At 41.8% G+C, this 27,475-nt stretch overlaps 1 protein-coding gene and 1 long non-coding RNA gene across 2 annotated transcripts in view; one reads left to right on the top strand and one right to left on the bottom strand.

The window, feature by feature from the left end:
* Positions 1–1,434: 1,434 nt before the first annotated feature.
* Positions 1,435–27,475, bottom strand: part of COPB1 (COPI coat complex subunit beta 1) — a 39,563-nt gene continuing 13,522 nt past the window's right edge. The window contains exons 7-22 of the mRNA XM_060177121.1: positions 27,313–27,450; positions 25,109–25,228; positions 24,801–24,908; positions 24,577–24,723; positions 22,696–22,841; positions 20,934–21,030; positions 19,303–19,463; positions 18,283–18,403; positions 13,010–13,237; positions 12,696–12,875; positions 11,021–11,165; positions 9,167–9,286; positions 5,682–5,827; positions 5,032–5,121; positions 2,497–2,652; positions 1,435–1,818 (exon numbers count right to left, since the gene is read on the bottom strand). Coding sequence (XP_060033104.1) covers positions 1,759–1,818; positions 2,497–2,652; positions 5,032–5,121; positions 5,682–5,827; positions 9,167–9,286; positions 11,021–11,165; positions 12,696–12,875; positions 13,010–13,237; positions 18,283–18,403; positions 19,303–19,463; positions 20,934–21,030; positions 22,696–22,841; positions 24,577–24,723; positions 24,801–24,908; positions 25,109–25,228; positions 27,313–27,450 — 2,163 coding nt within the window. The 3' untranslated portion in view covers positions 1,435–1,758. The remainder of the gene's footprint in view (positions 1,819–2,496; positions 2,653–5,031; positions 5,122–5,681; positions 5,828–9,166; positions 9,287–11,020; positions 11,166–12,695; positions 12,876–13,009; positions 13,238–18,282; positions 18,404–19,302; positions 19,464–20,933; positions 21,031–22,695; positions 22,842–24,576; positions 24,724–24,800; positions 24,909–25,108; positions 25,229–27,312; positions 27,451–27,475) is intronic.
* Positions 3,873–4,268, top strand: LOC132533911 (uncharacterized). The gene is made up of 2 exons (XR_009545673.1): positions 3,873–3,971; positions 4,036–4,268. It is a non-coding gene; the product is annotated as an uncharacterized LOC132533911 (long non-coding RNA).

Here is a 27,475-nt window from a genome sequence, read left to right as displayed (position 1 = left end):
AAAAGAGAGAGAAAAAGGATATCAGAGGAGGGAGAGGAAAAGGAAAGTAAGAAAGGTAGGGAGAAGGGAAGAAAGAGAAAGGAAGAAAGAAAGGAAGAAAGGGGAGGGAAAGGAAGAGAGGAAAGTGGCCACCAGGAGAGGCAGAGCCCTGCAGTCAATACGCCCACAATAACCCTGGCTGGGCTGGGCTGGGCTGGGGGGGGGGGTGAGGGAGAGGGGCTAGCTTAAACCAAATGAATCTGCTTTGTTGACTGAAGAAGCTGCCCAGAGCTGTAGTCATGTGCACAGTGCACTCCCAGCATAGGGCAGTATGTATCTTCCCCCCACTTTTTTTTTTTTTTTTTACTATGGAACTGCCTTTACTCCCAGACTATCTACGGACAGCTGAAGCAGATACTGTGCAGTGGAACAGAGTTTGGGAAGTGATCTAACCCAGACTCGCATCCCTGCCTGTGTTCTCATGATGTATCCCCAGCTCTAATACATCAAGCCGGCCCCCCACCCCTCCAGCATTTAGTCTCTTCTTACGTGGTAGCCACTGTACAACTTGGCTTTGGGAAGATCTCAGTGCCCTGGAACGTAAGTGTCTTGCCGTCTGTCCTGTGGTTCTTCTAAAAAAGCAAGTGGCTTCAAAGGTGATGCCATCAGATGAGGCATGACGCTGTTCACACCACTAGTAAGTCATTCCATCTCACTCCGGTACTCAAACAGATAGATGATGCTTTCACTCTTTTAACTAAACTCATCTGAATCCAACTTGTAAAGCCCAGCAGGGAGACAGCGCAGGGTAGTTTAATGCTCACACTTAGCTGAAAGGTCAGACTACCTCAATTCTCCTCAAGGAAGGCCAGTGCCAAAGAACAGCACAATCAGACTGAGGAATTCTGCTCAGAAGGGCATCTGGATTCATCCTGGGAAGCGATGGTGCCCGGCCCTCGCGTAAAATGAGAAGGGCAGGTGTAAGTAGAGTGCAGGAGCAGGACAGCATCTTCAGCCATCTATAGTTAAATCCTACCAATGCAGCTTCAGCAACTAGATTGAACTGTTACTGAATTTTCAGTATCAAAAATATGCATTTTGGACTTCCCATTACTACTAAGAATTCTACATTACCATTCATGATTACTTTAGTCAAGATTTCTAAGACTCTTTTTAAACTGAAGATGGATCTGTCTTCCCAAGTTCTTTGATACTTTCTCCTGGAGTTAAATTCCAGACGAAAGCCTTATAGCACAACATTTTTAGAAATACTGGTACGGAATATTTAATGAGAAAGAAAAAAAAATCAAACTAAGCAAGGTTTCCTTTCTCACTTTACATCACTGCATCTGAAAGTTCCTTCATTAAAGTTGACATAGTTCCAATTTAAAAATAATATAAGCTCATAATGGGCATCTATAGCCCAGCTGAAAGAAACCACTGCTACACAGCTAAAACAACGCAATGATGTTTATTTATAAAATAACAAAAGATTTAGGAACAGATTTGTTTATTGTGAAAATGGTCTTGATACATGTGAGTTTGAAACGTATGCTTGGGACAGCATTCAGAACTATAAAGACAAAAGACAAACTCTAATTATTTTAAACACAAACTCGATTTAGGGGAAAGGCTATAAATTACTGGCTGGAATGCACTCAGCATGAACTCAGAGTCTACAGAGCACAAAGCATGAGAGAGAGAGTATAAAAGACTTTGGAGTCCAGGAAGCCCATACCTAATTCCAACTAGGAAGCCGCAGGGACTTTCTGTTTATTCTTATATACTGTTTTTCTTCTGAGATAAGTTTATTTTATCCCCCAGACTTAAGGCCATTCCCTGTAAAGAAGAATGAAAATGCCTGAAATTGCTGAAAGTATGTACAATCAATAAGCTATTCCACCTTCCAAGCTCCCATTCAATGACAACATAGCAACAACGAAATCAAGGATGTACAAAACACTCACCGAACCTTTGCTTGGTTAAATACCTTTAGTGCTAGACTTGAGAAACATTCAGTAGATTTGTGACTTGGATTTCAAAACACTTTAGCAAACTCATAACAAGTTTCCATCTCTAGGGGTCTGGGGGGTGGTGCACCTGGCTAACCTCACACATCACAGAGCACAAGGACCCAGGTTCAAACCCCTGGTCCCCACCTGCAAAGGGAAAGCTTCACGAGTGGGGAAGCAGGGCTGCAGGTGTGTCTCCGTCTCAGTGTCTATCTTTCCCCCTTCCCTCTCTCTCTCTCTCAATTTCTCTGTCTCTCCAATAATAATAATAATAATAATAATAATAAAAAGAAACCTGGCTTAAAGCAGATAAATCTAGAATGATAGGCCCCCCAAAGTGGGCCATTTTAATGAAGCAAAAGTTGTATTTCTATTCAGAGAATGGTATTATTACACAGGTAGGTAATGCCCAAGACCCTAGGACAGGCATATTCTATTTATAGAAAAAATAAACTCCTTCCTCTTGCTCAGATCAGAGGTGAATCTCAAGAGAAGTAATTGTTACCTGGCTTTTTGCACGGATTCTTATGTGGCCGGTAACAGCCGCCTCTGGTCCCTGCTGAATTGGCTTTTCAATGCTGACATTTGCAAGTGCATCTTCTCCAAATATGGACCGAGCGTAGAGATTGGCTGCCATAAAGCCACAGTAGCCAGAAAGTGCCTGCAAACAATTTGTGGTGAGTACAACGTCTCATTAGAGAACTGCTCGGGAGCTGAGCCCAAAACATAAGCAGTTACTGAAAGTAGTAATGACCATGTTGTGACAGCTATATAACTGTGAATTTGCTAACAACTTGTAAAACTATACATGTAAGTGGGAATTTAAAAATCCTTTTAGGGTTGGGCAGTGCTATACCTGGTTTGGTGTAGATGTTATCATGTGCAAACATCTGGGTTCTACCCCCTGCCCCTCACCTGCAGGGGGAAGCATCAAGAGCCATAATGCAAGGCTGCAGGGTCTATCTGTTTATCTTCTCACTTTCGATTTTTCTGTCCTAGCAAATTAAAAAAAAAAAAAAAAGGCCACCAGGAGTGGTAGATAGATTCACTGTGAAGGCACCAAGCCCCGGTGATAACACTGGTGGCAGAAAAAAAAAAAGGGGGGTGGGGACTTTAAATTCAGAGAGAAAAGAGCAATGATGGTCTGATATGTTATGGGATACTGGGATCTCACACATGAAACATATGCAGTCTAGCTCTCAGCCGCTAACGTGGTCCCAAAAGTCTAGATCCCGACACTGTTACATCTGAAGCCATCTTCAGAGCAATGGCGCTATTCTGATTTGTCTATTTACTGCCAGAGGTTGAGTGCCACCCACACCGGATCTCAAGGTCTATGAAGTAAGAAACTTTTTATAAATATTTTTTAATACTTTTAAAAAATATTTATTTATTCCGTTTTGTTGCCCTTGTTGTTGTAGCCTTATTGTGGTTATTATTATTGTTATTGATGTTGTCATTGTTGGGTAGGACAGAGAGAAATGGAGAGAGATGGGGAAGACAGAGAGGGGGAGAGACAGACAGACACCTTGTGCTTTGCACGAGCACTTAGCCCGCTGTGCTACCACCCGACTCCCAAGAAACTTTCTTTTATTGTTGTAGTTGTTATTGTTACTGATGTTGTCATTGTTGGATAGGACAGAGAGAAATGGAGAGAGGAAGGGAAGACAGAGAGGGGGAGAGAAAGACAGACACCTGCAGACCTGCTTCACCGCCTGTGAAGCGACTCCCCTGCCGGTGGGGAGCCGGGAGTTCGAACTGGGATCCTTATGCCGGTCTTTGCACTTTGTGCCACATGCGCTTAACCCGCTGCACTACCACCCAACTCCCAAGAAATTGTTTTTAATACTGTGTTTTTTTATTACTATAGATATAGATATAGCACATCATAAATATATAATATTTACTCGAATATTCATGGATCCAGTATTTTTGAAACAATAGTAATCTATGAAGTAAAATATATTCATTTGCCAGTATGTCTATCAAGTTATTATAATACTAGAGAAAATTTTACACAAACAAAAAAGTTATGGGCTGAGAGGTGGTGCAGGGTGCTGGACTCGGAAACACAAGGTCCGGGGCGAGGGTAGATAGCATAAAAGTTATGTAAAGAGACTCTCATGCCTGAGGCTCCAAAGTCCCAGGTTCAATCCCCTGCACCACCATAAGCCAGAGCTAAGCAGTGCTCTGGTAAAAAAAAAAAAAAAAGTTGTATCTGAACTATAGGGATTTACTAATCAGGAAAATACCTGAAAGGTGTACGTGATTTTTTTTTTTTTTGAAAAAAAAAAAAAAAAAAAAAAACCAAACCAAACCAAAAAAACACAAGGTCCTTCCTGAATTTGACCCCTGGCATCTCATGTGCCAAAGTTCAGCTTTCTTTTTTATATTTCTAGTTTTTCCTCATACATAAAAAGAGCAGAAAATGAGTATACCAATAATTCTGTATTTGAGCATCTATTTTCTGACCTCCAATCAGACCCAATAGGAGAGGTAATGGGCATTTTTTGTTGTTGTAGTTATTGTTGATGTTGTTGTTGTTGGATAGGACAGAGATATGTAGAGAGGAGGGGAAGACAGAGAGGGGGAGAGAAAGACAGACACCTGCAGACCTGCTTCACTGCTTATGAAGCGACTCCCCTGCAGGTGGGGAACTGGGGGCTCGAACCGGGATCCTTCTGCCGGTCCTTGGACTTTGCGCCACCTGCGCTTAATCTGCCGCACCACCACCCAACTCCCGTAATGGACATTTTGTAATGCAGTTTCACAATCCACTTTTGGAATAAGCTCTTAGCTGAAAGGGAGGAGACTGAAAAAAGAAAAACTAAGTTGACTATTTAGTTGTGAATCTGTACTAGAAATAAACGAAGCTGGTATGTAAGCAGGTTCATATGTTTTATGGCTAATTCCTTTTAACTAGTGTAGTGACAGCTTTTTTTTTTTCTGATAAAAACAAAGTAACTGGAGAAAATATAAGAACATCAAATATCCACCATACTACTTTATCAGATTTGAGAAATTCTCTGTCAAGCCTTACCTTCTCTGGAGTGAGGCATTTCATGTTGGTTGACTTCAATATGTGCTGTAAGTAGTCATTCAAGTCAACTATATTTGTGTTAACTGTCACCTGTACAGAGGGAGGAAAAAAAAAAAAAGGAGACTGTAATTTCTTAGTGAGAAATTTGTGAATTGTTTTTATGTTGGGCTTGAGAAAACAAAATCAGTCTTATGTAGTATCAGAAGTTCTTTTTAACTACTTAGGGAAAGGATTAAATAACAAAAATGCAAATGGCATTAAATTTTAAAAATACAGATGACTTCATAGAAGTTGAACATGCTACATATACACTCTTTTCAATAAGGAGCAATCAGGACCCAAAGGAGCCAAGCTCCTCAGCAGTAGGCCCATAATCTCCCAAGTCTTTTAACACAGTGTACTCTCTGGCAAAATGCTCTTCCTGTGCAGAATGAGTGAAGCACTGTCTTTAGTATCTTGATTAATCTGATCATCTGTTGCTCCTCCTAGTAAGTTTCAACAGTGCCTCAGCTACTCAGACAGTTCCAGTTAATATTAATTCGCAAAGACCGGCACTGAAGGGCTTTGCGCACCAGTGGAGATACCTTCATCTAAGAGTGGTCAAAAATGAAGAAAAATAAGGATGTTCAGGAAATCGCCAAAGAACTAACTTTGTTCTCCCATTCGAATTCGGCCCACATCTGACGGAATTCAGCATCAGTACAAGTTGCAGGCTGGATGTAGTCCATGATGTCAATGTGAATGTCACTGAGGACCACACAATTTCTGTCACTCGCTGCCCCAGAGACATCGTAAACTGCAACGCACAGACACAGAAAGATTCCCAGTCATTCCGAGCAGATGTTCACATGATGCTTCCTGCATACTGGGCTCTATTCTAAATGCTTCCCAAATATCACCTGTACTCTCGTTAATCCTACATCATGATACACTTTTCCTCGTTAAGCATGAGGAAAGAAAATAAAGTCAAGTCAGCTAATCATGTTTGAGAATTGCGAAGCAGTAGAGAATTCAAACTCAAGTGAGTTGCAGTGCGCTGGGTACTCCCGCTAGTGGCTGGCATGTGTGGGTGTACAGCGCTCAGCAGGCACTGAACAACATACGACTTCTTTGACTCTCTCTTACCATGGAACAAAGTCACAGTGTGAGCGGAGTCCAACCCCTGAAGCTCTTCTCATGGCATTCCCTGACTTTCCTCCGCTTTCAGTGAACACTGAGGTCCCAAGAACTAAGTTCCTTTACATTTTGGCCCCACACCTGTGAGTATGTCTTTGTCTGAATCTGCTCACCACACCTCCTGTTTCAATCAGATCAGAGGAGTGTCACTGTGTCTTTAAAGTCAGTATTCCTGCTGTTTAGGACCTTGCTCCACGAATCATCACTTCCTTCACTGTAAGCCCTAAGCTTTGCACCTGCAACTTTTCTTCTGTTCTAGTCTTCCAGCATATTTGAGACTTCCTCACTTTAAAAACAAAAAACTTCCCTATCTTTGACTTCTCTTTTGGCTATTACTCCCATTCTTATCAAACCAAAGTCCTTTATCAGAATAGCTTAATTTCTCTATCGCTTACCCAGTCTCCAATCCACCGCCAATACACAAGACACACCACAAGAAATGTAGTTGTTTCTTTTGCAAAACTGGGGTCTTACCCATCCATGTAAATTTTATTTTTTAAATAATTAAAAAAATATTTATCTATTTATTCCCTTTTGTTGCCTTTATTTTATTGTTGTTATTGATGTCGTTGTTGGATAGGACAGAGAAATGGAGAGAGGAGGAGAAGACAAAGGGGGAGAGAAAGGCAGACACCTGCAGGCAGACCTGCTTCACCGCCTGTGAAGCGACCCACCCTGCAGGTGGGGAGCCTGGGGCTCGAACCAGGATCTTTACGCCGGTCCTGGTGCTTTGTGCCACCTGCGCTTAACCCGCTGCACTACTGCCCGACTCCTCCATGTATAATTTCATTGCTCCGGGCCACTTGTTTTGTCATTCACACACACACAAGCACACGTGCACACATACACACGCGTGCACACACACTGATACCACAGCACTAGACAATTCCCTGGTGTTAGAGCATGTCTCATGAGATGGCAAAGCTTGAATATGGGCCAAGCCCATACAGGATCCCTTCCCAGTGAGCTATCCTCAGACCCCAGAAGGAATGATAATAGTAAATCGCTACCAGTTGCAAAGAGTCTGCCGGACTTGCTATTAGAGCTTTTAAATTTTCAAGCATCTTTTGTGATTTCTCTAAGCCACATTCCTGAGGCCTCTTGCTCTGGCCAAGCCTTTAATGTTGCTGTTCTCTGATTCTCTGTTTTCGGAGGATCTCTCCTCTTCTCACTCCTTGTCTTCTCAGGTGACTTTTTTGTTTCTATGGCTTTTACAATATATTTATCTCTTGCTTAGATCTTCTGTTCAAATTCTAAACTCACACGAAGTCACCTTTGGGTAATATATATATATATAATTTTTTCCATTTTTTTTTAACCAGAACACTGTTTAACTCTGACTTATGGTGGTGCCAGAGACTGAGCTGTGACCTAGGAGCCTCAGGCACCAAAGCTGTTTGCATAACCACTATGCTATCTCCCCAGTCGCCCTTGGCTATGTTGACACTTAATATTCAGCCCACTCCTTATTTAAGGTGTCTCTCTAACTCCATGTTCTCTATCATTGTCCTTGCTTTGTGAGTGACACTAAGTATCAACCCCATAGCTCCACTCAAGAAATCTGTGGGCTGGGGACCAGATGGTGTTGATCTGACTGATAGCACATATTACCACGCACAAGGACCCGGCTTCAAGTCCCTGTTCCCCACCTGCAGGGGGGGAGGTTGCATGAGTGGTAAAGCAGCGCTGCAGGTGTTTCTCTTCTTTTCTCTATCAAGTAAAAACAAGTAACTATTAAATTAAGTGAGGCCTAAAAAAAAGAGAATGGTTGCTCCAGCTATTTCTATCAGTGACCTACTGTACACACTCTTTCTCCATCCCAGCTACCAATGATACAAGTTCTCAGCCATCTCTCAAGCGGCTTCTATAATAGTGGGTTTTAGTTAATTTCCCCTCTTCCAGTACAGTTTTATCCTGCTGCCAAGGAAATACTTACTCATGCAGCCCATTCACCTGTAATTGCTCAATGACTTCCTTTCATATCCAGAATCAAACCTGAAGTCCTTAACATGACAAGCGAAACAGAGCTCTACAAACCGTTCTAACCTCATCTTTTAAAGCCTCCACACTCCAGGACTAAAAACTAGAGGGATTTCAAACTACTTGCATGTCTTCTAGTGGAATCTGTGTTTATCACTGACATTTCAAAATCCCACTCAAGTGGGATCTTCACAAAGCATTTCCTAAAGTCTTCAGTCACTTAGAAAGAATTGACCAATTTCATGACACTCTTACTTTTCCCAGCACAAGTTAATTTCACAGCACATAAACATTTTACATTATCTGTTCTATCTCTGAGGTAGAGACAGAGAGGGAGAGAAGCAGGAGTACAACAGACCACAGCATAGAAGCAACCTTCAGTGCGGGCGCTGGGCTCAGGGCAAAGCAAGCACACTGTCCAACTGAGCGAGTCTGCCAGTCAGTCTGCTTTCTGCCGTTCAACTGCCAGCTAGCTGAGGACAGAGATTTCTCAACCTGGCTCCAAACCCCCTGCTGGAGAAATTGCTTCTTAAAATGCTTATTGACTAAATTCCTCTGGATAAATCAATCCCCAAGTCTCACATCTCCATGCATGGCAATAAACACCCATCAACATATTTAGGCTCAGTTGATATCTCCTTTGAATACATACCCTCCTTTGTAAAACCTTTCACAGTGAAGTTGCTCCGTGGTCCTAAGGTACAAATACAGAAAGCACCCTGACCACACTGTGTGTACTTACGTAGCTCTTCCTTCAGTCTGACAGCTCCTTAAGGACAGTGACTCGATCTGGTGCTTGCCTGTCCCCGTGGAACTCGGCCACCTGCTCTGTACTGCAGCAAGTGCTCCGTAAGTGGGGAGTGAGGCAATCCATGAAAGAGCGGGTTCAGGCCTAGTCCTCAGAAATAGCCTGGAGCCATTTACTACAGGAATTATTTTATGACTTTTTCAAACATCACACTAGAAGATAACTCCTTACCTATATTACCAAAAATTATTCCATTTTCTGTCGATGCTACTTTGACATTGGCTTTAATATTTGCGAAATCATGTGGGGCAAGAGTCAAAGGAGATGGCTTTTCCACAAGTTTCAGATCACCTGCAATCAAGTTTAGTCATAGGTTAGAATATAACTATCTCTGACATAACATAATCTTAAAATATATTCGAAAGTTACTTATAAGACAAAAAAAAAAATCATGAGGATGAAACAAATGATTTAACAGTGGTTCAGGAGGTGGCAAAGTGGATAAGGGGTTGAACTATGGAGCATTTGGTCCTGAGTTCAGTCCCCAGGAGCATATGGACCAGAGTGGTGCTCTGGCTCTCTTTCTTGCCTCCCCTCTCTCTCATTGATAAGTCAATAAAATCTTTAACAAATAATTTAACATTATTCACATTAACATGTGTTTTCTCTCTGAAAAAGGAACAGGCTTTTCAGAGTAATTCCATGTTTAACTGGTGTCTGCTTGATACTCTCTAGATACTGTTATAGAGAAAGATCAAAAAAAATTTACAGGAAGAGTTATAGATTCTTATCTAGTTCTTTTTTTTTATTTAAAGAATTTATTTATTTATTTATTTATTTATTTATTAGTGAGAAAGATAAGACAGACAGAGAGAGAGAAAGAACCAGACATCACTCTGGTACATGTGCTGCCAGGGATTGAACTCGAGGCCTCAGGGTTGAGAAGCCAATGGTTTATCCACTGCGCCACCTCCTGGACCAAATCTTACCTAGTGCTTAAACTGGCACTTAGGTATACCAAGGAAGACGAGCAAAGAATATTTCCTCTTGATATCTATCTTAAAGCCATTTAAGTCTTTTTTATTTTATTTTTTTATTTTAAGTCTTATTTCAGCCATGTGGAATTTTCTAGGGGTACTGTACTATTCTTGTATACAATTCATTTCCAACTTCAAAGCCAGATGTAGAAGTGGACAGAAAACATGCAGTGTGCATGTGTGTCTATCAAGAAGAAAAATGACACTCCACATTGCTAACTGCCATAGTCCTTTGACTACATAAGATGTGCATTAATTACAGACTCAGCAATAAAAGCTTTCTCTGTGAGTTACTTGGTATGTCAATAACTAAAATAGGCTTCCTCTATCTAGTAAAACTGACATCTGCAGGGTTCTGAGGTCACTCACTCTACAGAGCATACACTCTATCAATCAAGAGGACCTGGGTGACACCGTGCGTCACACCAAGGGGAAGCTCCCTGAGTAGTGGAGTGACACTGAGGTGTCTCTCCTTAGTTACCCCCCCACCCCGATCTCTTTCTGAGGTTAAATGGAAAGAAAAACTACGTCAGAAGCAATGGCACTGCACAGGTGTGAGACACCAGGCGACCATACCCCAGCCCCCACTCGCTACATTTCCTAGATAAACTCACGCCAAGAGCCTAAGCGTATGGGAGCTGGCACCATGGAAGTTCAGAAAATAGGAGTTGTGGGAGACTGAATACCAGCGCCAAACTACCGGGCTGTCTGAAAAGTCACCATGGTATTCTCCCCGTGCACAAACGCTTGGTGACTTTGCTGACAGCCCAAGAAATCTTGCTTCAAAATGCCACAAAGAAGGCTGAGGAGACAGCATACTGGTTGTACAAAGAGACTCATGACTGAGGCTCTAAGGCCCCAGGTTCAATCCCCAACACTACCATAAGCCAGACAGAGCTGGCAGTGCTCTGCTAAAAATAAACAGAATTTTTAACAAGTCAGAAAAGTCAAAGAACCATTATGCTAGAGCTTGTGCGCTTCTTTTAGCAGCCTGTCGTAAAGCCTGAATACGGAGCCGCTTGTTTTCTTTACGGGCCCATTTCCTCACCTAGAGTAGCGAGCTCTAGGGTGCAGCTCTGCAGAGTGTCACTGGTCTGGTTGACAACAAGCACATCAAGGACAATATCATACTGGTTGACATGAACATAAGCTTCTGCATATACTGGATCTGAGAAACCAGTCAACTGAGTGACCTGCCAAGCAAACACAAATAATCAATCAATTGAGAAAATCTACGTAAACAGATCCTATCCTATGGATACATTTGTAGGGTGTGCTTCAGCTAGCGCGGTCTGGCTAGTACCGTTAGGCAGAAGAAAATCATTTTACGATGTAGACAATGCAACAGAACTGACTAGAAATAATAGGCCTTGGAGTATATAGCGCAGTAGTAGAGACATGTTAAGATATACTTACTTAACACATGAAACATTCTCTCAACTTGGATACTGAACAGATGTAGAGACATTATCAGTTAAATCTCTCAGTATCTAAATTTACTAGTTGCCAGAGTTGATTAGTCCTCTGCTCTCTCTAAAATATCTTCCATTAAAATTAAAAAAAAAAAAAAAGCTAAAAGGAAAAGAAATGAAAGCAGAAACTTGCACAGCTCTCTGTACATCCACACGAACAGCATCATTATCCACAAGAGGCAGAAGCAACCCAAAGCAGCCAGCAGACATCACAGAATAAGCAAATGCAGTGCATGCTCACAGCAGAACCATATTAGCCCTCAAGAGGAAGAACGTGCGGACATAAGTGCCAACAGGGGTTAACTTAGAAAACATTAAGCTACATGATATCAGACACACACACACACACACAGACACACAGAAACACACACACACACACACCCCACGAGTCACTGAGCTGCCGGCAAGCAGCCTCCCCCACGAGGCTCTTTCTACTAAGGAAAAGGAGCCTTATCTTATGTCCGTCCTCCAGAAGCTCCTCTCTTTGGACTCCTCTGCTGATGCAAGTAAGGGCAGTGAAGTGATAAAGCAGTAACGCTGGCAGGGAGTATTGCATTGTGTTAAGAATCTAGCAAAGATGGTGGTGCAACTGGTTGAGTGCACATGTTACAATGTGCAAGGACCTGGGTTCGAGCCCGCAAGGGAGAAGCTTCACAAGTGAAGCAGGTCTGTAGTTGTCTATCTTTATCCCTCTCCTCTCAGTTTCTCTCTGTCTTATCAGATAAAAGGAAAAAGAAAAAACGAAGAGCTAAATTGCTCTCGTAGTAATTACTACATAAGAATATAAAACCGGGGGCTGGCAAGAGAACACAACTTTCACAGCACACTCCCAGGCCTGAGGCTCTGCTGTCCCAAGTTTAGTCCTCAGCACCACAAGCCAGAGCTGATGAATGACAGACAGACAGAGAGACAGAGACAGAGAGAGGGAACAGGCGTACGCAGAAGGAGTGAAGTCAGACTACGGGGAAGGTCAGAACCCTTGGCTTAAAAACATGTAGTCCCCGTCAAGAGCCTGCCAGTTTGCTCTTCAGTGACTGCAAGCCTCTATCAAACCGCCTACTGGATTAACAGTAAACACCATCAGCTTCTGAGTTTCTGTTCGTGATTGCTGAACCGATGAGTGACTTGACAGAAACTGATGCTGTAGAGTTGTTTTTCTTCTAAAACACTAGCAAGACCAGCAACGTTCCCGTCTCCACTTCCTTAAACAGCGAGCTGATGAACTCGGCCGTGCCCACAGCGCGCGGCTACCTTGTTCAGTTTAGACGCCAGAGGATCTGCCGCCTCTTTCCTCTGCGTGTTGCCCATTGCCGCCAGCAAACTCAGCTGAAACTGATCTTCCTTGCAGTTCATCTCGTTCTTAGCGGTCAGTTGCATGAAGGAAATGGGGTCGTCGGGCTGCACCGTCACGTTCCTCTTTTCAGATTCTTTCTGTGTTGAGAAGACAGTACACACACTTGTCACCCATGGGTGGAGAGAGCTTATTAATAGGACCGCCTTCACATGGGACTGAAAATTTATTTTCTAGAGCCCCCAAACATTCAGTCTTGCCAAATGTGCCTCACCTTTTGGGTTAGTTTCTCCTCTTCAAGTTTAGCAGACAGCATGTGGGAAAGGGACTGCCTGCACTCCTTATTGAATATGTCATTCATCAGGGGAGAGCACTCAGCCAGGACCTTGAGGCACAGGGAGATCCGGTCTACATCATCCTCTGTGATGGGCTTCTTAGGAAGAGAGGATTTCCCCAAGTGCAGGATGGTGGCCATGAGTAACATGGCCTCGGCAACAAAAGTCTAGAAGAGTAGAGAGACAGGTTCTATTTGTGTCACGATTCCTCAATTCCAATATCACTTTATCATAATTCACAATCTAAGAAGGAAATCAGGTATTTACTTTACTTGAACAACATTTTAAATCCTTTAGACTTTAGATCTCCATTCTCTGTTGTACCAGTCTCCTTCTTCTCTATTCTAACTACTCTTCTTTAAAAACTGAACTGAAAAACAGTAATGGCTTTTTAACTATTTTCTCTAACTCTAGTCTCTCTCAATCTAAGTATTAATCGTTTTATAGTCCAAATACACAAAAAGTTAGAATAGCACACTTCACCAACTGTTAAAATCTTTCCATATTTACTTTGATTCTCCCAAGAGATTTTTTTTTTTGCCAAACCTACGCAAGTATGAAAGCAAGACTTTGTGCTATACTACCTCTCTAGCCCAAAAGTGTGACTCTTGACTTAATAAACATTTTAGCACATATCATTCAATAGCCAAAATAATTTTCTCTATCGCCACATCATTACCTCCCTTGAGAAATGCAATGACTCCAAAATATACACTCTGATTTCAAATAAATATTTTAATTGGCACAAAACATTTTTGCTGTAACCCAGGGTCAGTTTCATGTGTTTTATAAGCTGCTCTCTGTATTTACTTTTGATCCAAACCAAGAACCAAGTCTCCTGTCTTTTTTTCTCACTGTGAGAAACAGAGATCTGAAGACTCTTCTGTCATTTTATGTGGTGCTAGAAATTGAAAACAGGGCCTCAAAAATGCCAGGCATGTACTCTTTCAGTCGCCTCTTCTGCTCCCAATGGTGACTTTGAGAGAGCACAGGAGGAGAGCTGTTTTTAGCAGAATGTCCTTCACTTTTTGGTCAGAATGCCAGGTAGGTAATGGTTTCTATTTCCTATCATTTTGCATCAGAATAACGTCAGGCTGTCCCATTACTACAACCACTGCTACTATATTATCCTTTACTGTGCTCCAGTAACTCCTATCTCCATGCAGATACAGTCAAAGACCTCCTACCATCTACATCATCATCATATGAAGACCCTAAAACTCAGCATGTTATTCAAGATCTTCTACAGCAGATCCCAACTTAATGTTTTTAGTTGCAAGTGGCATTATCCTGAACAAACTCTATGCCCTTGCCAAACTGGCTGAGTACTAACCTGCTTATAAGCGTGGAAAAAAAAACCCACTAGAAGTTTCCTTAGAAACGAAGCAGCAGTGGTCCGGGAGGTGGCGCAGTGGTTAAGGAACTAGACTCTCAAGCATGAGGGCCTGAGTTCAATCCCCGGCAGCACATGTACCAGAATGATGTCTGGCCCTTTCTCGCTCTCCTATCTTTCTCATTAATAAAATAAAATCTTAAAAAAAAAAGAAAAGAAATGAAGCAGCAGAGTACTATCTACACAATATTGTCAACAGAATACAGAGTACTGTCTACACAATATTGTCAACAGAATACAGAGTACTGTCTACAGAATACAGAGTACTGTCTACACAATACTGTCTATATAAGAGGAGGGAGACAGAAACAAATAATTGAAATGTCCTAAAAATTCAGTGAAAAAGCAACCAATAGCACAGCTATATACAAAATACTGGATACTGTACAGCAAACCCTAACAAAAGAACTTTTCAAAGTTAACCCAATTACCAAATAATGTGATGATAACATTAACTATCGACTGTCTTTTGGAACCCTAAGACAGCAGGAACCTCACATCTCCACTATAGAGCCTCTACTTCCCCCAGTCCTGGAACCCTTGGATAGGGCCCACTTTCCCGTATGCCTCTCCCAATCCATATCAAATAATGTTGCATCCGCCGATCGCAACCTAATCAACGCAACGATCGCCACCTCAACATGCTTCAGCTCAGACTGTGTCCAGAGACTTCACATGTGGAATGACAACCCTTCAGCTTCATTACTCGGGTGAGACCTTTCCTTTCATAGTACACTCTAATTTCATCCCAGGTGGTTCACTTTCTAACAAAGTCCCAAAACCTAGATATACACCAGTTTCTGTGAGAGAGAGCATATGTTCACACGTATCCATAAACTACTACAAAATATATACCTGAAAGCAGAAGTACACTAGAGTTTGCAGTGAGTACCCCCCCAACACTTCCTCTCCACTATTCCAAGCTTTGGGTCCATGATTGCTCAACAATTTGTTTGGCTTTGTATGTTAACTCTCTTTTCAGCCACCAGGTTCCAGATGTCATCAGGATGCCGGCCAGGCTTGCCTGGACTGAAGACCCCACCAATGTGTCCTGGAGCTCCGCTTCCCCAGAGACCCACCCTACTAGGGAAAGAGAGAGGCAGACTGGGAGTATGGACCGACCAGTCAATACCCATGTTCAGCGGGGAAGCAATTACAGAAGCCAGACCTTCCACCTTCTGCAACCCACAATGACCCTGGGTCCATGCTCCCAGAGGGATAGAGTGGGAAAGCTATCAGGGGCGGGGGTGGGATATGGAGACTGGGTGGTGGGAATTGTGTGGAGTTGTACCCCATCTACCCTATGGTCTTGTTAATTTATCCTTTCTTAAATTAAAAAAAAAAATTTAGTGAAAACTACAAACCCACAGAGCCAAGAAGTTTACTAAACCACAAAGAAAACCATGCCAAGGGATCTGCTAATGAAATTACTAAAACCCAGCAATATAAAGAAAATCTAAAACTGAATTAAAAAAAACCAACCAAACAAACAAAAAAACACCTTTGTGACTATTTTTTAAAAGAAATTGGATACAGAAATACGAATTCTAACAAGGGAATGAAAAGCATTGTAAATAATAAGTGTAAGACATTTTTCTTGGGCTGGGGAAGACAGCATAATGGTTATGCAAACAACTTTCATGTCTAAGGCACCAAAGATCCCAGGTTCAATCCCCAGCACTACCATAAACCAGAGCTGAACAGTGTGCTCTGGTAAAAAAAAAAAAAAAAAAAAAAAAAAGAGGAAAAAATTAAAAAGAAAACAAACATCTTTCTTTCTTCTCCTAAGATCTACTAATTTTATGAGACCAGAGAAGGGGGGGAGGAACACTGACCTGAGCATGGTACTGCTCTGGCATATGCAAAGCTGGGGATTGAACCCAGGACTTCAAACATGCAAGACCTGCACTCAACCAGATAAGCTACCTCAGTAACAAAAGTATTTTAAGAGAAAAAATAGTATTGGGGGTGAGCAGAGTGCAGCAGATTAAGTGCACATGGTGCAAAGCACAAGGACCAGCATAAGGATCCTGGCTCAAGCCCCTGGTTCCCCACCTGCAGGGCAGTCACTTCACAACTGGTGAAGTAGGTCTGCAGGTGTCTTTCTTCTTCTCTCCCTGTCACCCCTCCTCTCTCAATTTCTTTCTGTTCTATCCAACAACAACAACAATAACGACAACAACAATGGCAACAAAAAGTCAACAAAAGGGGGAAAAAATGGCCTCCAGGAGCAATGGATTTGTAGTGCAGGCACCGTGCCCCAGCAATAACCCTGGAGGCAAATAAATAAACTAAATAAAATTTTTTAAAAAAGAGAAAAAAGTATTTACAACATAAAAAAGTGGAAAAAACTCGAGTACATGTTACTGTATCATGAATCTTGAAAGCTCAGTGGAACAAGCCAGTTACAGAAAGACAAATAGTAGGAGTCGGGAGGTAGCGCAGCGGGTTAAGTAAGTGCAGGTGGCGCAAAGCGCAAGGACCGGCATAAGGATCCTGGTTCGAGGGACCGGCATAAGGATCCCGGTTCGAGGCCCCGGCTCCCCACCTGCAGCGGAGTCACTTCACAAGCGGTGAAGCAGGTCTGCAGGTGTCTGTCTTCCTCCTCTCTCCATTTCTCTTTGTGCTATCCAACATCATCATCAATAACAACAACACTAATAACTACAACAACAATGAAAAAGAACAAGGGCAACAAAAGGGAAATAAATTAATTTTAAAAAATTTAAAAAAAAGAAAAAAGAAAGACAAATAGTGCATGTTTCCATATGCAGTGACTAGAGTAGGTGTTTCCACTTATATGCAATAACTAGAGTAGGTGAATTCATAGGAACAGAAAGTAGATTGATACTGATGGGTGCTAGGGGTTGGGGTGGAGGGTACAATGGAATTATTTACAGGGTATAGTTTAATTGTACAAAAACGTAAGTGTACTTAAAGCCACTGAACTTTTACATGGGTAAGTGATAAATTTTGTGTTGTAACTTTCTTACTGTGAAGAATAAAAAGCAAGTAAATGTTTATGAATTCTGCACTGGCCCCAACTTGCAACTTATTACAAGTGGCTAAGTATAATCCTTCACCTCAGCTCTGTATGGATACTAGAAAAGGAAGAAATGAAAAAATTAACAGAAAAGTAACTATCTTAAGTAAAAACAATGTACTATTGGTTGGTGGCATAGCAAACAGAAGTAAATTAATTGCAGGACAGCGACACCAAGAGAATGGAAGGGAGTGAAAACACACTATAGTAAACGAGTGTTCGGTCAGAATGGTCAGAAGCTATGAATGAAGAGGGCATAAACTCAAGAAATAAAACATCTGAAAGACTTTTCTGGAATGAAACAGACAATGACTTGATGAAGAAAATATACAGTGGTCCAGGAGGTGGCGCAGTGATAAAGCTTTGGATTCTCAAGCATGGGGTCCTGGGTTTGATTCCCGGCAGCACAGGTGCCAGAGTGCTGTCTGGGTTTTTTCTCTCCTCCTATCTTCATTAATAAATAAATAAAATCTTAAAAAAAAAAAGAAGAAGAAAATTTAGAAGAGGGGTGTTTCCTTTGACTTTTACTGAAGTCTAGTGTGAACCCTTCTCTCTCTTTCACTGGACTAATCACAAAATGTTAGCACCTTGTAAATTTTATAGTCATATTACATTTTCACTGGACTAATCACAAAATGTTAGCACCTTGTAAATTTTATAGTCATATTACATTACTACGTTCAACTTTAGCAATTACTTCTGGACACCTTATTTTGCAGTGCAGAATAGGTACTCAATATTCATTTGTTGGGGTAGTGTGGACCAAATGAACTTACATTCTGCTTTTTCTTTTCCTGAACCAAAGCTACATAGCGCAAGGCAATCTTGGTCAGAGTTGTGGCAAGGGAGGCAGCAACAAAGAAATCTCCGTCCAGAAGAAATCCTCTCAGTGGAGGTCTGCAAAGTAATAAAAGGAAATAAAATTCAAACTTCTAATCAGAGTACTGCTCAGCTCTGGCTTATGTTGATGCTGGGGATTGAACCTAAGATTTTGGTGCCACAAACATGAAAGTCCTTTTTTTTATTATAATTTTTCCCCCTTTTTGTTGCCCTTGTTGTTTATCATTGTTGTTGTTATTGTTGTTAGATAGAACAGAAAGAAATCAAGAGAGGAGGGGAGAGAAAGACAAGACACCTGAAGACCTGCTTCACTGCTTGTGAAGCAACCCCCCTGCAGGTGGGGAGGTGGGGAGCTGAGGGCTCGAACCAGGATCCTTACGCTGGTCCTGGGGCTTTGTGCCATGAGTGCCTAACCTACTGTGCTACCTCCCGGCCCCCAAACATGAAAGTCTTTTTACAGAAGGAAAATGGCCACTGGGAGTGGTGGATTTGTGTGCTCCCACACTGCTCCCCCTGCCCCAATCTTCTCAGCAACCAAAAATAAAAAAGGAAGGGAAGAAAGGGAGACAGAGATTGGAAGGAAGGAAAGAAGGAAGGAGAGAAACATCAAAAATTTATTCCACCAGTTAGAAGCAAAAATGTCTCCCAATGTTAGTAGGCAACAAAACTCAAAGATCATCAAAATGACCTCCATTAACATCTCACGAGTTAGCTACATGCGCAAATAGTTATTTCAATGGCTTTAGAAGAATAGAGGAGTGATTAAAACCATCAACACCATTCCTGGGAGAAGGAATTTAAAATACAGTTCTTTCAAGTACCTTAAATAGTAAAGATTTCCATTTTGATTAACAAAACAATAGAGAGGAATCCATTGGACTGTTTCATACACAGGCTTAGTTTAAAAAGTAAAGAGACAGAAAGTACAGCGAGTCGGGCACTGGTGTGCAAGTTACCTTTCTTCCTCCTTCTTGGCGGGTCTAGAACTGCTCAGGGCACTCTGAGTCACATACGTGCCCATCTCAGTCACCAACTTCTGAGCTGGCCCCACAGTTATTTCTTCTTCAGGTTTTAGCTCACCAGCTTCTTTTTTTATTTCTGACTCTACAATTGGGATCTAAAAATCAGTTAGAAATGGAGACTTAGCCAAGCATGTGTTAATGGGAGAGAGAGGCCACACCAGGGTGCCTCGCTGGCACGGGCAGTGGCAGGGCAGAAGCTAAGTCCCTGTGCCTGCAAGTCCTACGGATTACACCATGCCACCTCCTGCCTAATGCAAGCCCCAATTTCATAATCTGTGAAGCAGAAACTAGGACTCTGTCAAGACCAGTTACTAAACAATGAAATACTTAGGAGAGCGCCTAACACCAAGCAGACATTCTCTAGGCCTAATTCTTCCCCAGCATTCATTCTATTGAGATGCTAATCTCAGTACTCACCCTTCTAAAATGGACTAAATCTGATTTCTTTGTATATGCTCTCATAAACTAATTTTTGTTTATCTTTTTGCTATCCTGGGGCTTCATGACTCCAGGATAATTTTTTTTCCCCAAAGAGAGAGGGAAAGAAACCACAGCACCAAGGTTTCCTTCATGTGAATGGGGGCCAGACTTGATCATCAACTTTTTTTTTTTTTTTTTCACCAAAGTACTGCTCAGCTCTGGCTTATGGTGGTACAGGAGATTGAACCTGGGACTTTGGAGTCTCAGGCATGAGAGTCTCTTTGCTGTCTAGCCCTATCCTGTATGTAAATTTTCTTTTTTCTTTTTATTTCTTTATTAGGAGATTAATGTTTTACAGTTAACAGTAAATATAATAGTTTGTACATGCATAACGGTTCTCAGTTTTCCACACAACAATACAACCCCGCTAGCTCCTCTGCATGTATATAAATTTTCTAGTCATTCCCATTCTTATAACATTTGCCTTATCTCCTAGAACATGATGGCTAAGTCAGTTATATAAGAGTTTCTCACTTACTAAAACATAGTTTCTAACCTTTGACATAGAACTTTGGTGGCAGGAGTGGTGAGGAACTGTAGCTCTACTAGCTTACAGTCTTGTAAATTCATAATAAAAAGTAAGAGATTAAAAAGCATGGCATCTTTTATTCAAAGTCCTACACAAAAGGGTAAATAATACAGAAAAAAGAATAGACATGAAGACAGTGCAGGGAAGGAAGACTTCCCTGATTCTCCACAGCTTTTAAGGCTTAACTTCCCGGGTAATTAAAATACATTTTCCAGTGTTCTGTAGCCCAGATGCTACTGAATAATAGGACAAAGGCAAATCATCACACAAAGTCAGATTTACTACAGTAGTAACCACTGTGAAAGATTTAGTAACCAAAGGAAAACAACAAATAAATCACAACTAAAATAACTCTTAAGACTGTAAAAATACTACAGTTACCAGAAGGGAATGGAAGAGGTGGAGGAGGAAAGTGCTGAAGGGTCAAGCAGACGGCAGGAAAGGCACCAACACTCTGGGGGTGGGTGCAGTGAGGCTTAGCTACGAGATGGGTAAAACTGTCTAAAAGGTATCGGCAATCAATAAAGACTGAAATAGAAAAAAAAGTTAGACATACCTCTCCAAGGGACCTGCGGACCTCTGTCATCACACTCTGTATGTCTCCCTTGGTGCCACAGTACTCTCCCAGGATCCATAATGCTCCTCGGTAAATCCTAGGGTAAGAACAAGCTCTCTAACACCGACTTTGCCAACAAAACTCGAAGCAGAGATCTTTCTGAATTTAAGTCCAAGCAAGAAAACAAGATTCTATAATTCTAAATGACTATGGGTGAAAATATAAGAATATTATGCCACTAGGGAAAGACACAAACAGGTTGGGGGTATGGATCAACCTGTCAACGCCCATGTCCAGTGGAGAAGCAATTACAGAAGCCAGACCTTCCACCTTCTGCATCCCATAACGATCTTTTGGTATAAACTCCCAGAGGGGTAAAGAATAGGGAAACTTTTTTTTAAATTTTTTAATATTTATTTTCCCTTTTGTTGCCGTTGTTTTTTATTGTTGTTTTAATTATTATTGTTATTGATGTCATCATTGTTGGATAGGACAGAGAGAAATAGAGAGAGGAAGGGAACACAGAGAGGGGGAGAGAAAGACAGACACCTGAAGACCTGCTTCACCACCTGTGAAGCGACTCCCCTACAGGTGGGGAGCCGGGGGCTCCAACTGGAATCTTTATGCCTGGTCCTTGCACTTTGCGCCACGTGCACTTAACCTGCTGAGCTAGAGCCCGACTCCTAGAATAGGGAAACTTCTAATGTGGGGGAGGAGATATGGAACTCTGCTGGTGGGAAATGAATTGTAAGGAATTGTACCCCTCTTATCTCACAATCTTGTTAATCATTAATAAATCACTAGTAAAAAAATTAATATGACACACTAAATTTCTTTGATTCTCTTCAGAAGTGAAGAACTAAAAGGAAACAACTGTTTTCTTTCATTACTACTGGAAGTAATCTAAAACTTCTAAGCCCAGTAGTATAAATAAAATATCACAGGCTGGGAGGTGCGACGTCCAGTGGAACAGAGAGCATGATGCGAAAGAACTCGGGCTCACGCCAGCTGTCCCCACTGCTGATGGGAAGTTTCGTGATGGGTGAAGCTCCAAGGGCCTGTCTTTCTCTCCTCCCTCCCCACCCCTTCCCTCTCAATTTCTGTCTCTCCCCAATAAGTGATAAGTAAAAAAGTAACATTCCAAAGTGTTTCCTGGGAAGGCATTATTATGCTGTGTATAATTATCCAATAAGGCAAATGAATATTTCTTTCAAACACCTTCACCTCTTAATCTTGAAGGATGCAGTCTTAGGAAAAATCAATACACCCAGAATATTTTTGTTAGTTTCAAGCAAGCAAGGTACAGTAACACAATATGATTCCATCCAGGTCATAAGTGAGCTAATAAGGCTTTGTCACTTTCTACTATTACAAGTGAATTAATTTAGTGTTTCAAGGAAGTCCTTCATGTGCTCGTCGATAAAGCACACATTCCCTCCAGTGGGAGGACATCAGAGTTTAGCTTTTCCTGTGTTTCTGTTTGACATTAGGATCGGACGTGATTAAAATGTCAGGGTATAATAACTACAACTGTACTTATCTCACTGTGGTAGCACAGAGTCATAAGCCACTGAATCATAAACCAAGCGTGGGGTAGGAGCGGCGAGGTGATGTTTACTGTCATATTCATTTGTCTTAACTATCTCGACTTACCTCCCCTCCATCAGTATTTTCCATCAAGTGATCTTTTAAAGATAAAAAAGCCAAACTAACTAATTAAAAGCTTATTTGACTGTTCATTTTTACCACATTTAAAACCTACTTGACAGACTTAATAGCATGAAAGACTTCAAGCATCTTCTCAACAATAAGCATTCGCAGGTTATCAAAGCGCTGGATGGCTTCCCGGACAAATTCCAAGACATCGGCAGCTGCTGCTTCATTGCTGTCACTAAGAAATTCCATTAACTAAAAGAAAAAAGGGGAAAGGTAACAAATACATCGTTTGTACAAAGAAAAGCATCTAAAACTTAAGAGAATTAAATTTATAAGGAATGTATAATTTTAAAATATGCAGCAAAGTATCAACTGAGAGAGAGGTGCCAGGGGTGAAACGTAATGATTTTTCTGTTAACATAAAGCAAACATTAGTCCGAAACTCATAAAACCTGACCTGAAAATCGACAACTCCAAACAAAATGGGCAATTCTAAGTCGAAACTAAAAACATTTTAGATAAAATTCAGTGTTCAATAAGCATTCTTTCAAATTATATTACTATACCTTGCTTATTTGAAACTGACAAAAAGAAAATATTCTGGGTGTATTAAATTTTTCCCAAGACTGCATCCTTCAAGATGAAGAGGTAAAGATGTTTGAAAGAAATATTTGCCTTATACACAGCATAATACTACACAGGATAATTATACACAGCATAATTTTAATTATAACATTGATAATGACAACATGTGGAGTTCTTTTTGTCAGTATGTTTGTTTATTTTTATGATGAAAATGGAAAAGAGATTAAAGTCCTTATCTTTCTAAGATTAACAATGGACAGAAAGATATCCTCTGACAATGAGGTTTAGTAATTCCAGGCAGTTGGGATATCTGGAATTTAGCTGTTGAATAAACAGAATATAAGAAAATGCAGGGGGTCGGGCGGTGGCACAGTGGGTTAAGCGCATGTGGCGCAATGCGCAGGGACCGGCGTAAGGATCCCGGTTCGAGCCCCCGGCTCCCCACCTGCAGGGGAGTCGCTTCACAGGCGGTGAAGCAGGTCTGCAGGTGTCTATCTTTCTCTCCCCTTCTCTGTCTTCCCCTCCTCTCTCCATTTCTCTCTGTCCTATCCAACAACGAATTGCATCAACAAGGGCAATAATAATAACCACAACGAAGCTACAAGGGCAACAAAAGGCGGAAAAAAAAATGGCCTCCAGGAGCGGTGGATTCATGCTGCAGGCACCGAGCCCAGCAATAACCCTGGAGGAGGAAAAAAAAAAAAAAAAGAAAAAGAAAATGCTGGGAGTCAGGTGGTATCGCAGCAGGTTAAGCGCACGTGGCGCAAAGCGCAGGGACCGGCATAAGGATCCCGGCTCGAGCCCCCGGCTCCCCACCTGCAGGGGAGTCGCTTCACAGGCAGTGAAGCAGGTCTGCAGGTATCTATCTTTCTCTCCCTGTTCTCCCTTCCTCTCTCTATTTCTCTCTGTCCGATCCAACAATGAACGACATCAACAATAACAATAATAACCACAGCAAGGCTACAACAACAAGGGCAACAAAAGGGGGGAAAATGGCCTTCAGGAGCAGTGGATTCATGGTGCAGGCACTGAGCCCCAGCAATAACCCTCGAGAAAAAAAAAATGCTGATGGGGGTAGAGAGCATAATGGTTAAGCAAAGAGACTCATGCCTGAGGGTCCTAAGTCCCAAGTTCAATCTTGCAGCGTACACCAGAGCTGAGCAGTGGTCTGCCTTGGGACCAAGTGGAGGCACACTGGCTGAGTACACACACTATTGTGCGCAAGAACCTGGGTTTAAGCCCTTGGTTCTCAAGAGGCTTCACAATCAGTGAAATAGTCCTGCAAGTATCTCTCACTCCTTCTCTATCTTCCCCCTTCTTTAACAACTTCAGTCTCTATTTAGGAAATAAAGAAAAAGTCGTTTAAGGAGTTCAAATGTAAGGTCAACAGAAAATCACATACCACAGGAATGACATTTCCAGCCATATCTGGAAATCGGACAGAACAGGAATGCAATGTCCGCACAAGGAGCTGTCTGTATTTGTCAGTATCTTCATGTTCAGACACATTGTTTGTTTTGATCACTTCCTTCTTTAGGACAATGACCAGCTGCACAACGAAGTAAAAATCAGTGAGAATTCCATCAAGAGTAAGCTGAGCTTACGAAATGCAGGGTTTTCTGTTACCTCCTCAACATTCCTTGAAGAGACAAGGTCCAGTGCCAACTGCAGAGTCTTCTTCCGTACCTCCAGGTCTGGTGTGCTCAGTACTCTCAGGATGTCCATGACTAGGTCCTAAACGAAGACAAGGAAACCCAGAGCTGGCACCAGCATCTGTGGTCACGAGAAAATCCTGACTGCAGAATGGAGGATTCTGTGTCACCTTCATTCTCTGGTCACAAACAAAATCTTCATGGGATAGCGAGGTGGGCAAAATGCAGCGCAGTTGCTCTGCACGTAACAAAACCCCGGGCTCAGCCCCAGACGGCATTTACCTGTAATACGCGCTCGTGAGCAGGATGTTCTTTCAGCTCTATCAGTCGATCCAGAACGATGAGCTTTACATTGTTGTCGCTCTCCTTAATGATTAAGTCAATGTAACACTGGGCAGCAGCCTGGATACAGAAATAAGTGCCCATTTTAAACAGAGAACTGGAAAACAGCAACAGGAGTCCAAACCGCAAGACGACGAACTCCACACTACTGCAGCCTGCACCGGAAGTCTACACGTTCCCCCAAATAAACGCGCTCTCTCTCTAGTCCCTAGATTTTAACACTACTATTATTTCATTATTTCACCTCTGTAAAAAGGCACCATATAAGCAGAAATTCTCACTGAGAGGCAACACTTAAGGTTGAATCTAAGGATCTAGGCAGAAAAAGACAGAGAACCCCAAATATTTACTGAGCTTTTTTAGAGTTTAAGTACAAAATCAAACACTGCACTACAGTGCACACACAAAAAATCAGTACTCAAAAGATCCCACTGACTCATTAAAATATTTTGATAAATATTTGTAACACTTATTAATAGGACAAAACCCACGTAAAATATTTTAGAACAATTGGAATTTATTAATTTCTGCATTTGCATTTTGTTTGTTAGCTGGGAAAATGTGATCAAAACTAGGACAAAAATATATCTGCTAGTAGGGAGAATTAATTACCTGACTAAAGGTTTAGAATCACTGTAATTCATTGCCAAGAAATCACTTTAGAGATTTCTCAAGTTAAATCATTTTTGGAAATGGTTCCAAAAATAGTTGGAAAAAAAGAGTATTTGCATAGTTCCAAAGTATCTTTCAGTGTACTGACTACAACAGGAAAAATCCTAACTCAGTGGGGGCTAAATCAGAAAACATGGCTGGGGCCAGGTGGTGGCGCACCTGGTTGAGTGCACATGCTACAGTGCTCAAGGACCCAGGTTTAAGCCCTCTGTCCCCTCCTGCAGGGGGGAAGCTTCTTGAGTGGTGAAGCAGGGCTGCAGGTGTCTCTCTGTCTCTCTCCCTCTCTATCCCCCCTTCCTCTCAATATCTGACTGTCTCTATTCAATAAATTAATTTTAAAAAAAATTGCTTTAACAAACTGATCAGGGTTAACAGCACCAGTGATAAGATAAATCTCATACAAAATAAGGACAGACCAAGAGCCTGTTACAGATTGGATAAAACACCCAACACATGACAGGGAAATGTAATGTAGAGAAAAGAATATTGGTGGGAAAGCTGGCAAAATTTAAAGTTTGTTTCTTAGTAATAGTGTCCTGATGGTAACTTCTAAGTTTTGACAACCATGAAACCTCATAATATAGGAACATATGGAAAGGTGGGTGAAGGGTACTGGGAACTGTGTCCCTAAGATCACCTCAAAATAAAACTTTAAAAGTGTCTAAGTGTTGCTGGGTAAAGCTGCAAATCTAGCTTTTCTGGCTTTCTAGAAAAGTTACTTCCCTGCATATATCAGGAGCTCCTCATATGGTCTTGTTATAGTGGCCACAGGAGAGAGTACCCATTATGGCGGTACTCAGAGAAAGTTTTCTTTTTCTTTTCTTTTTTTTTTTATTTAATTTTTTATTTGTAAAAAGGAGACACTGACAAAACCATAGGATAAAAGGGGTACAACTCCACACAATTCCCACCACCAGAACTCCGTATCCCATCCCCTCCCCTGACAGCTTTCCTGTTCTTTATCCCTCTGGGAGTATGGACCCAGGGTCATTGTGGGATGCAGAAGGTGGAAGGTCTGGCTTCTGTAATTGCTTCCCCACTGAACATGGGCGTTGACAGGTGGATTCATACTCCCAGCCTGCAGATAAAGTTTTCTTTAGCATCTAACATTTAGGATCCAGAATTCAAAAGTGCTGCTCAGCTCTGGATTACACAGTACCAAGGACAGAGCCTTGGGCTTTGGCACCTTGGGCATGAAAGCCTTTTGCATAAGCACTATGCAGATGTAGACTCTAAAGTAACTGAAATGTAGGGAGATTTAAAGTACCAGTACTCTCTATAAATTCACAAGATACTGTTATTTTTCTCGTCTCTAGTACGTAAGGTGTAAAATCATCCACTAAAATATGTTGTTCTCTGTCATGCTAAGCCATGTGACTACACAGTAATATGCATCAGGTCTAAATCATCACTGGCTGATAACTGATGAGACTGGATCTCATCGATTAACTGACACCAAATAAGCAGCACACCTTGATTGCGGTAGGCGCACTGGAGAGCGTCACCAATGTTCCGGCGGCTTCATACTTCACGGCAGGGCTAGAGGACTGAAGTAAGTTGTAGATACAGCGGATGAAACGAGCTCTTTCAGACGGGTTGGCATGACAGACCTGGGGGGGGGGGGAAGTCAAGCTT

This window comes from Erinaceus europaeus, chromosome 17 (genome assembly GCF_950295315.1).
Source record: "Erinaceus europaeus chromosome 17, mEriEur2.1, whole genome shotgun sequence".
In the NCBI taxonomy this organism is placed as follows: Eukaryota; Metazoa; Chordata; class Mammalia; order Eulipotyphla; family Erinaceidae; genus Erinaceus; species Erinaceus europaeus.
Note: the sequence above shows the minus strand (reverse complement) of the source record. Positions and strands in the feature narration are given on the sequence as shown.